Genomic DNA, 12375 nt, shown 5'->3' on the forward strand with positions numbered 1-12375 from the left:
TTTCTCACTGGTTAGAACATAGAACATAGAAGAATACAGCGCAGTACAGGCCCTTCGGCCCTCGATGTTGCGCCGATCCAAGCCCACCTAACCTACACTAGCCCACTATCCTCCATATGCCTATCCAATGCCCGCTTAAAGGTCGCCAATGAGGGAGAGTCCACCACTGCTACTGGCAGGGCATTCCATGAACTCACGACACGCTGAGTAAAGAACCTACCCCTAACATCTCTCCTATACCTACCCCCCCTTCCTATAGTATGGCGACCAAAACTGCACACAATATTCCAGATGCGGCTGCACCAGAGTCTTATACAACTGCAACATGGCCTCAGTACTCCGGAACTCAATTCCTCTACCAATAAAAGCCAGTACGCCATATGCCTTCCTCACCGCACTATTTACCTGGGTGGCAACTTTCAGAGATTTGTGTACATGGACACCAAGATCCCTCTGCTCATCCACACTACCAAGTATCCGTCCGTTAGCCCAGTACCCCATCTTTTTGTTATTCTTCCCAAAGTGAATCACCTCACACTTAGCTACATTGAATTCCATTTGCCACCTTTCTGCCCAGTTCTGCAGCTTATCTATATCCCGCTGTAACCTGCCACATCCTTCCTCACTGTCTGCAACTCCTCCGACTTTCGTATCATCCGCAAACTTGCTCACCCAACCTTCTAACCCCTCCTCCAGGTCATTTATAAAAATGACAAACAGCAATAGTCCCAAAACAGATCCTTGCGGAACACCGCTAGTGACGGCACTCCAAGATGAACCTTTGCCATCAACTACTACCCTCTGTCTTCTTCCAGCCAGCCAACTCCTAATCCAAACCTCCAACTCACCCTCAATGCTATAGTCCCCTGCTCACAAGGTCTCATAAGCCCCACATCCCATCAAAGTCCTCCGTGGCTGAGCATCTGAAGCATCTGTCTCTTACTGTGGAATGTTGCAGGAACCCCCCCCAGAGGCTGAGGCAGCTGCTGCCCGAGTGAAGTTTAATGGGAATCCTTCATGGGCCTTCCAGTAATACAGTAGCTCTCTCTTTTGTAAGGGGTCGAGTAAAGGAGCTGAGGAAATCTGGATTGGACATTTTTGGAAATGATTAAAAGACTAGCATCTTCACAGATCATTTTGCATTCTGCCTCTTTCACATCAGTGTCACATGTCAAAGCAGCAAACCTTTGGGCATCACATTTTCACAGGGAATAGATTAATGATCGGATGAAATAGGAAATTAATCTGTTTAAACTACCAATAAAGAAGCCAATTAACTAAATAAGAAAGAACAAAACCATTTAGTTGGGATTTATGTGCCAATGGGGAATGGCAGGCAGCAGAGCCTAAGTAATTAAGTTGTTCTATGTAAAGCTGCCAATCTGCTGATACCAGAGCCATGGGGTATTTTACTACATTAGATGCTATGTAAATGCAAGTCTTTGAAGCATGATCCATACGTTTGCTTCACCTTTGGCCTGCGATATATTGTCTGCCTGGCAATACTTTGAGAATTTTTAAAAAGACACTGAGTACACCAGTACAGGATCTCAACAGGAATGTCAGAGCCACATAGAATTATCAAGGATGTACAAGTGGGGACAGAGATATTTGTAGGAAACTGAAATGACAGAAGTCCAGCACAATTATACAGAGAGAATGGTTGGAAGCCCAACCAGAATAAGAATTAGAGAACAGAGAAACAGGAGAGATAGAGTTCTATGTGGTTCCAGGTAACAGGTAACAAGTGATCAATTTTAATGCCACTGGCATCAGGTATTGTTGTAATCAGCCCAACTATGAACAACAGTGCAAACGATCATCCATATAGACTATATATGTACGTTATATATCATGCATATCGCATCAGAGGGAGGGCCAGCTCCAATCAGTTTTTTGAACTGTTGCCTTTCATTCCCTTTAATTTACTCCTTACCTTGCCTAAATCTGGTCTTTTTATTTATTGGAAGTGGGTGTCACTTCTGGGCCAGTATTTATTGCCTTTACTTCAAAGTTTACCTTGAGAAGATGGTGGTGAGCTGCCTTCTCGAATCGTTACAGTCCACTTGGTGTAGATAGACCCACTATGATGCTGGGGGAGGAAATGCCAGCCTTTTGACCTTGTGACACTGTAGGACTGTCCTGTACATAAAAAGCTGGACAATCCGGCCCAGCCAAATACCACGCCATCAGTCTACTCTTGATCATCAGTGAAATGATGGAAGGTGTCATGCCATCTAGCAGCACCTGCTCATCAATAACCTGTTCAGTGACTCCCAGTTTGGGTTCTGCCATGGCCAGTCAGCTCCTGCCCCCATTACAGCCTTGGTCCAAACATGGACAAAATAGCTGAATTCCAGAGGTGACTGCAGAGGAATAGTGACTGCACTTGATATCAAGGTTGCATTTGCCTGAATGTGGCATCGAGGAGCCCTAGCAAAACTAGGGTCAACTGGAACTGGGGAGAAAACTAGGCCAGTTGGAATTATACTTGGCACATAGGAGGATGGTTGTGGTTGTTGGATGTCAGTCATCTCAGTTTCAGGACATTGCTGCAGGAGTTCCTCAGCCTAACCACCTTCAGCTGCTTCATCAATGACCCTCCCTCCATCATAATGTCAGAAGTGGGGTAGTTCACTGATGATTGCACAATGTTCCACACCATTCGCAACTCCTCGGATACCAAAGCAGTGCCTGACCAAATGCAACAAGATCTGGGCAACATCCAGACTTGGGCTGACAAGTGGCAAGTAACATTTGCACCACACAAGTGCCAGGCAATGACTAGAGCCAACAAGAGAGAATCTAACCTTGATATTCAATGGTATTACCATAACTGAATCCTCCAATATCAACACAGCGCTGTAGAAATTCACAAAAGCTCTTTAGATAGCATCTTCCAAATCCATGACCACCATCATCTAAGAAGGAAAACGGTTACAAATACACAAAACACCATCACCTGTGCTCCTCTCCAAGCATCTCTCCGTCTCAGACTTGGAAATATATCCCCTTTCCTTCGGTCAAACCCTGGAACTACCTCCGTAATGGCACTGTGGGCCTACCTGTACCAAACACACTCCAGCAATTGAAGAAGATGGCTGACCACCACTTTCTCGAGGGTAACTAGGGATGGGCAATAGATGCTGGCCCAGCCAGGGACACCCACGTGGTACAAATGAATTGTAAAAATTCTTGTACTGAAACAACTTGGTGAGGGGCGTGTCAAGTTCTGGAGCACAAGTCTCCAAGACCGAATGCTTTCGGGGCCCGTATTCTTTGCAATATCCAATGCCTCAAACCGTTTTCTGATATCATGTGAAGTGAATCAAATTGGCTGAAGACCGTCATCTGTGATGCTGGGCACCTCCATTGGATGCCATGATGGATGGTCCACACAGCATTTCTGGCTGAAGATTGTTACCAATGCCCCAGCCTTGTCTTTTTCACTGATACTTGCAAAGGTGCTGTTTCCAGTTCCTTACTCCAGTGGCAGCCCTTCATTGTGAGTGGATACATTCAGTGTCTGTGCAACTGAGGAAGACATTGCATCTGAGCCCAAAAGTATCCTCACTGAATCCCCATCATAACATGCAGTTAGCAGGAGGAACCATGGCTGATTACCTGCCCCTTCCCCCAGCCCACATTCACTGATCCCAGTTAATGTGCTGCTTTACCATCTGTCTGAGGCCAGCCAGAATTCAGTGCAAACTGAGAATGAACCCGGGACCTCCTGTCTCTGAATGGCTGTTCAATGCTGGGCGTACTGTCATTATCAAAGATATCATGAAGGGGTAGCCATGATCTAAGATGGTGTGAATCACCTCCTACACTTCACTGAAATGTTACCTACCTATTCCCTGTACAGATTTTTTTCTCATTATATTCTGACCACCATCTCTCCAGAATTCTAACAAACCTGTTACCTCTGCCTCTTCGAACCAGTTAAGTTCATTCCTCACAATTAGTTTGATAAGCAGTGTTTCAGACACAGAAGTTAAGGATTGTGTTATTACATTAATTAATATAGCGCCACATTTTATCTTTTGCAAACAATCTAAATAGACTAATACAGCCCAGCAAGAGGCCAGCAGGCCAATAGTTCTTGCGTTGTCTGTTTGATTGAGCTTGAATATGATTAATGGATAAATCACATTCCCTGGTCTTTTCCCATATCCCTCCAAATATGACTTTTTTGAGCTTTTATCTAATTTGGGTTTGGAAGTTACTGACATTGCTTACTTCATTTTTTCATGAAATGAATTCCAGCTGAGAGCAACTTGTTGTATTAAAATAAATCATTGCACAGTGGTTTAATGGTTAACATTGCTGCCTACAGCGCCAGGGACCCAGGTTCAATTCCACCGCCAGGTGACTGTCTGTGTGGAGTTTGCACATTCTCCCTGTGTCTGCGTGGGTTTGCTCCAGTTTCCTCCCACAATCCAAAGGTGTGCAGGCTAGTTGGACGAGCCATGGGAAATGCAGGGATAGAGAAGGAGAAAGCTCTGGATGGGATGCTGTTTGGAGAGTTGGTGTGGACTCGATGGATTGAATGGCCTGCATCCACATTAGAGATTGGATGATTTTCATTTATGTTTCCTCAAGTTCGCAAGTCAATTATCTTATATCTGTATTTCCTGGTGATCAACTGTCCTACTGTTCTCCATAAATGAGGTAAAGTCCTTGCTTAATAGACCGATCACATGAAAACAACCTGCAATTTTCCACCGATTCACATTAACAGTGGAAAATCATAGATGGTGTGTCAATGGTTGCCTACAGTTTGCTTCCCACTGGGACTGCAGAATCAACCCTGCAAGGAATTGCTTTGAAGTGCAGTGTTTTGTTGATGAATAAAGCACTCACAGCAATGAGCTACAAATGGCCAATACCTGCCAATTTGTTTTTTTATTGTGTTTATTCAGGGGAAAAATGTTGGCTAATCAGTAAAATTCCCTGCTTTCCTTGAAGTAATGCCAGGGAATCTTTCACATCCACCTGCACGGGTTTAACATCTCATTTGAAGGCAGAATCTCTGCCAATCCTACTATGTGAGTCACAGTATGTTCTTTAGCCCTGAAGTGGTTTGAATAATTACCCTACAGCTCAGAGGCTTGGGAAATGTCAATCACTGACTCTGCGAGAGAAGGGAGGAAAAGGAAAGCAGATGCTGTAAACCTACAACCAAAACATGAAAATGCTGGAAACAGTCAGCAAGTTGATCATGTTAGTGTGAAGAACATTTAAATTATTGCTTTGGGGATGGACCAGTCATCTAAATTGATAGATACTTTCATACTGCAAGCATTAAATTGCCTGTTGTCCGTATAGATGCTGCCAAGTATTTCCAATGTCTATGTTGTGAAAAAATGTCAGGAGTATAATTCACTGGTTTCTTGTGGGTTTTTTTTGTGGTTTGAACTATGTTGTGCGGCGGTTGAGATGTGTACTTTCAATTTCTAAGTTAAGTTATACAAAGGATGGGTGGGGTATTTACCCATTTCCCTTTAAAAAAAGTTTCTTTATTCACATTGTTATTTCATGGTGCATTTTCTTTCTTCTCTGCTTGTGTTTGCGGTGCGGCTCTAGCTAGTAGGAGGGAAAATGGTTGGGATGGATAGATGCCTACTAATGGGCAGTTTATACTCGGTTCTGGTATTTAAATGCCCGGGCTGCAGCCTTGGCAGTGAGATGGGAAATTGGGTTTTGGGATGAGTAGATGCCCTCTTTGGGCAGGGGCTAAGTTCCTCTATTCAGCGCTGTTGGCACTTTATATGTCAGTTTGTTTTTTGTTTTTTGTTGGATATAATCTTTGATAGCTAGCTTTGTAGGTTTGTTAAATATAGTGGTTTTTATGTAGTTTGGTGCCTTTTCGGGGTACACGATTAATCTTGCAAAATCAGAGGCTATGCCTATGGGTGGTCTTACGAAGGAGCTAGGTCTTGAGGGCAAATATCGATTCCCATTTAAGTGGTGACAGGGAGGTTTTGTATATTTGGGCATATTCATTACTCCGGTTCTGGATTGGCTGTTCAAAGCTAATTTTGTTCAATTACTTGACAAAATCAAACAAGACCTTCAAAGATGGGAGGCGCTTCCAGTCTCGTGGTTGGGTTGGATAGCGCTTATTAAGATGAATATTCTCCCCCGTTTGCTTTACCCTATACAGAAGCTCCCCCTGATTTTCGATAAGCAAACATTCAGGAGACTGAATGGCTGGTTCAGCTCTTTTATTTGGCATCGTAAGCGACCCCTTATTAAATTAGCTAAACTGCAATTGCCACACAGATTGGGGGGAGTGGATCTCCTGGACATTAAACCCTACAACCAAGCTCGCTTTAATTTTACATAAGTGATTGGGCTTTTGGGGATCCTCTTTCAAGATGGTTAGATGTCAAAACCTCCCAGGCAAGGTGCCCCCTTACTAGCTTGCTGTTTCTGGACAAAATGAGGATAGTTAGGGAATATTGCCATAACCCAATAGTTAACAATACTGTTAAAGCATGGAGGGCAAGTTGGCAGAGGGAAGGCAATATTGGCAAAACATCTTCTCTAACACCTATAGTGGATTTTCAACCGAGCATGATAGATTCAGGATTCAAACATTGGACAGCTAGGGGTGTTACTTGAATGGGTGATTTATTTGAGGGAGGCACAATGATATCCTTTGATCAGTTAGCACAGATCTATGTAACAGATTTTTTTCAAGTTATGGATTTTTTTTTTCAAAAAAGACTACACTTTTGACTGATCCCTACAAATCCAACATAGAGAGGAGGGTGCTCAGTGCTAAGAGTACACTTTCTGTCAGCACTTCACATCATCAACTGGGGGGGTGCCCCCTCAGATGAGTTCGATCAACTCTGCAGGATGTGGGAGAGATAGCTAGGTGTTGAAGTCTCCTCAGAGGCATGGGAAGATATTTGGGAAAACACAATAAAGATATCAATTTGCAGGATCCACTTGGCTCTGGACTGTTTGTCAAAATTTAAACCAGGGGCATCTTCAACATGTCCCAGGCGCAAGGTCTGTACGAGCACTCCTACCCATTGTCTCTGGTCCTGTGGTAGGCTTCAAACATTCTGGAGTACTGTGGCGGGTGCAATGGAGAGGATATTGGATGTAAGGGTGGAGAAGGACCCGATCTCTCTTCTTCTGGGCCTGCCCAGTGTGTTCCCTGCCAATGCGCATAAGAAAAAACTTTTCAACATTCTCACTTTCTGTGCAAGAAAGAATATCTTGCTAGGTTGTGTATCCGAAAACTGCCCAGGCCTGTCAGGTTAGCGGGAGATTGTTATGGAGCATATTCCCTTGGATTTTCTCACCAGTATGGTACACCATAAAACTGAGAATACCAGGACACGGATTTATCTGCCATACTACCAAGGGCTTTTATATAACTGTTATGATTGTGTTTTACAAGTCCAATATCTAGGGAGGAGGAACTGCAAACATATCAGTGTCTTGCTTAGCTCAGCTGAGTTATTACTATCTATTAGTTTTCTTGTTGGTTATTATTTAGTTAATAGTTAGTTGGGTTTTTTAAAAATTATGTATTTTTCTATATATATTGATACATTTGTACATGAGGGCGGGTTGAGTTTTTTTACTTTTTTGTGTTCTTTCTTTGTATTGTTTTGAATTGTACTGTTTTGCATTTGTTGTAATATTTTTAAAAATCTATTTTTTCAATAAAAATATATTTTTTAAAAATTGTGTTAAATTTGCCATTGCACACTCAGCCTAAATACATTAATATACTAGAGACAATTCCAGTGGGCACGCTAATCACAGGAAGACTTGATCCTGGCCCATCTGAGCCAGCAGGATATTGCTGACCTTCTTGTAATTTGAATATTATAATTGAAGTATTATAAGATTAGATTACCTTCAGTGTGGAAACAGCCCTTCAGCCCAACAAGTTCACACTTACCCTCCAAAGGATAACCCACCCAGGCCCATTTCCCTCTGACTAACACACCTAACACTATGGGCAATTTAGCATGGCCAATTCACCTGACCTGCACATCTTTGGACTGTGGGAGGAAACCCACAGACAGTTGCCCGAGATTGGAATTGAACCTGGGACCCTGGTGCTGTGAGGCAGCAGAGAAAACAACTGAGTCACCATGCTGCCCTAGCAACACCTTTCCAGTGCTTATCATTGTGCTGTTGGGATATTTACTCTCGGGTGAAAGGCATAGACGCTTAATTCTCTTCATGACCCACTCCTGGAACTGCATCCAGACAGGTGAGACAGCTCTACCTGTGGCATCTCTGATGGGTTTTCGGAACAGCATATGACAGTATCACAATGCCACGTATTATCTACTCCCTGTAGAGAGCTGCAGCTCCATTCTTGGAGCCACACATAGTGGGTGGGAAGTTAAGGGCATGTTTTTCTGTTTTCGGATACGCGTACTCAGCCATAGTGCCTCTGTGTAACGTTGTCTCAGTATGTTTAGTGTTGTTGGGGAGTTGAAGGGAAAATATTCAGAGGGAGTAGAAAAGGGATTTGATATTTTTATAATGACCAGTCCAGTAGCTTGTCTCCATCACCTTTGAGACATATTTATGTCTTGAATAGTATCACATTTGGAAATCATGGAGCACAGAAGAAGACCATTCGCTCCATCATATCTGTCTCAGCTCTTTGTCAGAGATTTCTAGTTACACCCACATCACTGTTGTTTTCCTGTAATCCTGGCCTAATCTTTAAGTGCATATCTACTTCTCTTTGGAAATGCAGTCGTCCCCCCTGTACCCATGGGGGGAATATTCCAAGATCTACCATGGAAGCGCAAAACCGCAGATAGGATCGAACCCATTCATTTCAATGGGAAATGTACCTTCCCAGCAGCCCCTGATCCATGGTTCTGGAAGGTTCCATGCAATATTTTCAGGCCACGGTAAACCACGGGTAACTGAAACCACGGAAAACGATTCAGTGGAAACGGGAGTCGCCCTGTACAGTTTTAACTCAACTTCCAGCACCCTATTAGGCAGTGCATTTCGGGTGTCCCAGAGGTGTTCTCTGAAACGTTCCGCAAGTAGGTGGCCTGTCTCCCCAATATAGAGGAGGCCACATCGGGTGCAGCGGATGCAGTAAATGATGTGTGTGGAGGTGCAAGTGAATTTGTGATGGATATGGAAGGATCCCTTTGGGCCTTGGAGGGAAGTAAGGGGGGAGATGTGGGCGCAAGTTGGACTCCTCCATCGCCAGACCATAGCAACACGACGGCAACACGATCACAGCAACTTTGTGTAAAGATTATTTCTGCTACCCAGCTACACCTCCCAGATTGTTTTCTCGTTGCTTGATTTTATAAAACAAATCTTACTGGAAGGCTAGCCTATCCAGCACCAGTCATGCTTTGTGAGTCTCCCACCAAGAATCCTCCTGGTGGTTTGATGATATTCATCCCGAAGCTAATACCCCAAAAAGTAATTGGCTATCTGTTCATTATCACATTGTCGCTTTGGGGGGCATAGTGTGTGCATTTTGGATGCTGTATTTCCAACATTATAACAATGTATATGCTTCAATATAATTTCATTGATTATAAACTAATTATGGTACATTCTGATCACACTGGTGCCATATGAATGCAAGCTATTTTTCCCTTGTTCCAGTGGGAATTATTTGGGAAAGTGCATGGGAGTGACATTGAGGTGGAGAAATAGAAGCCTTTCTTCAGGGAATGTTGTATGGCATTGACAGCATAATTTTCTTCCTGCGCGTTATTCTTTGCTTTCTTATGGATCTGTTGATAAGATGAGACACGCAAACAATACTTGAGGGTAACCCTTTGAGTTAGAATGAGGGGGATGTTGGTTCTTTGGTCACTTGAATCTGCTCTGTCTGCCAACCTAATCATCTCCCAGAGGCTCTGCACCAGACCAATAGCTTGTTCCAGATTGGAAGTTACCTATTCAAACTCCAACATGCCTCCTCGAGGAGATTTTTCATTGGCACGATGTGAAATAGTCTCCTGTATTAGGATTGAGGATTAGGTGTAGTTTGAAGTTTGTGGGATCTCTCCTGGGAGTTACAGATGGCAGATGTAACAGGTCCCCACTTGGGGAGTCGATAGCAGACTTCATCAGATGCAGAGTGAGTGACCCTTTGAACAAGGTGCAGGTGAAAGGTTATTTCTACAGCTATTCATGTTAGAAGGTGAATGTGTGACTGTGTTTCCAGGGTACCCAAGGGTGAAGAGGAACAGTAATGTGCTATTTATCTTCCCTATGTTGGTCACAGAGCTGACTTTCAGTGCTAACACTCCCCCCAGCACCATGGATATCAGCAACACTTACTTTTTGCTGCCAATACCCAGGAAAGTCGGAAAGCCAGTCTTGAGAAAATCTTTTCTATGCCCATCCTGTGCTCTTTGTGATCCTGCCTGATTTTTCTCTAGAATATAATAATTGAAAAAGCCACTCAATCTCACCCAAATGCCCAACAGCCAACTCAATGTTGCAGATGTCTCACTGCATTCCCATCCTCTGTAATTTTACACCCATCCTTAGACTGTAAAAGACTGCATTTTAAATACTCCCCCTACTCCCCCAGTGGGTTTAGAATTGAGTTTGCGCTGATTCACAGATAGGATATCCAGGCCAGGAAGTATCCCAAGGCTGCGTTGGATTCCCAGACCCGTGGTACAATCTTGGTGAAATGGCCAAGTGGAATGTCCGGGCTCTAGTTCTTTAGCTACATGGCCATTCCATGATCATATCAGGACAGGCATTGTCAGCAACTTTCCACCAGGAAGAGGAATGGAACCCTAACTAAACCTGCTGCTGTCTGACCCAACATCCACATTTTCCAGCGAGAGTCCGCAAAGGGGAACTCTGGCTGATATTGACTTTCCTTTTCTGGCCCAGAGGAAGACATCAGGCTTGGGTATAATGTCCGTCCAAAGTTAAATGACCCATGAGAAATTACAACTTGGAGAGGTAGCAGAATGAAGACTATGACAGAGGGACCCACCACCAGGAGAGGAAGAGAGAGAAATGAGATAGCATTACTTGCTTTAAAAAAAATTGTAACAATCTTTTGTGTTTGAAGTTTGCAGGAAGTGAATTCAATGATAAATAAAAGACTGAAGGATGCCATCTTCACTGACCAATGGAGTGAGCTCTTCATGGACACACTTAGTCCCTTTGGTTATGTGCTGGTAAGTTGATAAGGATAGAGGTCCTGATGATTGTTTTAGGCTGTGAGCATTGTTTACACATTTGGCCTTTATTGCCCATCAATGAGAGAAAGCAGAGACAGTGTTAGATACAGCCAGTCTCCAATTGTTCACCAGCCAGAATGTGGCTTACAACTGAGGTGGGTGTAGGGGGAGTTGCAGATAAAGGGGGTGGCTGGGGCAAGGTGGTGAAGTGGGGATAGGTGAAGACAGGCAGAAGTATGACCCAGTTGGTGGCAGGGAGGAGGAGAAGGGAGGGGGAGGGGCCCCTGACTCCCTTCCCAGCCCCTCTCCCTCCCTTCCACTCCGCCAGCCACCTACCGGATTCATTCCTCCCAGTGACCAACCAGGTCATACCCTCTGTCTGTCTCCTATCTCCACTTCACCACTCTGCCCCCACCACCCCCTTTATCTGTAGCTCCCCCTACACCCACCACCAGTCCTGAAGAAGGGTTATACCCGAAATATTGACTTCTCCACCTCCTGACGCTGCCTGGCTAGCTGTGTTCTTCCAGAATTCTGCCTGTCTACTTTGGATTCCAGTATTTGCAGTGTTTTGCATCTCTAACCAAGAATGTGGCTTGGAGTTCTGTTGGATTGAACAGACCAGGTTTTTGAGGATTTAACTGAAGCTGGAAGTTTGGGGGAGGGAGGAATCTTGAGAATGGCCGTCACTATGAAAGTCAGTTGAGAATAAAAGTTGAAATCAACTAGGAGACAGTGAGGTCTGCAGATGCTCTGGCCCGAAACGTCGATTTTCCTGCACCTCGGATGCTACCTGACCTGCTGTGCTTTTCCAGCAACACACTCTCAACTGAGAATAAAAGTTATCAAGCTGGAAAAATGAAAATGAAGCAAACTGTCACAAGCTGAGAATAACTTTAGACTGGCTTCTGGAGAATGAATCCACTTCAGGGCCAGAGTAAAGTATAACTGTGGGGGCAGTGCTTTAATTGCTTTGACAATTAGTCATAGAGTCATGGAGATGTACAGCATGAAAACAGACCCTTCGGTCCAACACGTCCATGCCGACCAGATATCCCAACCCAATCTAGTCCCACCTGCCAGCACCCGGCCCATATCCCTCCAAACCCTTCCTATTCATATACCCATCCAAATGCCTCTTAATTGTTGCAATTGTACCAGCCTCCACCACATCCTCTGGCAGCTCATTCCA

At 44.1% G+C, this 12375-nt stretch overlaps 1 protein-coding gene across 4 annotated transcripts in view; it reads left to right on the forward strand.

The window, feature by feature from the left end:
• The first annotated feature begins 11076 nt into the window (after positions 1-11076).
• The window catches only part of inpp5jb (inositol polyphosphate-5-phosphatase Jb), a 34526-nt gene continuing 33227 nt past the window's right edge, over positions 11077-12375 (forward strand). For all 4 annotated transcript variants that reach the window (XR_006315364.1, XM_043715568.1, XM_043715569.1 and 1 more), the window contains exon 1: positions 11077-11180. Coding sequence is in view for 3 of the 4 variants with exons in the window: in XM_043715568.1 (XP_043571503.1) it covers positions 11091-11180 (90 nt within the window). In the remaining variant the exon portion in view is untranslated. The remainder of the gene's footprint in view (positions 11181-12375) is intronic.

This window comes from Chiloscyllium plagiosum, chromosome 25 (genome assembly GCF_004010195.1).
Source record: "Chiloscyllium plagiosum isolate BGI_BamShark_2017 chromosome 25, ASM401019v2, whole genome shotgun sequence".
Taxonomy (NCBI): domain Eukaryota; kingdom Metazoa; phylum Chordata; class Chondrichthyes; order Orectolobiformes; family Hemiscylliidae; genus Chiloscyllium; species Chiloscyllium plagiosum.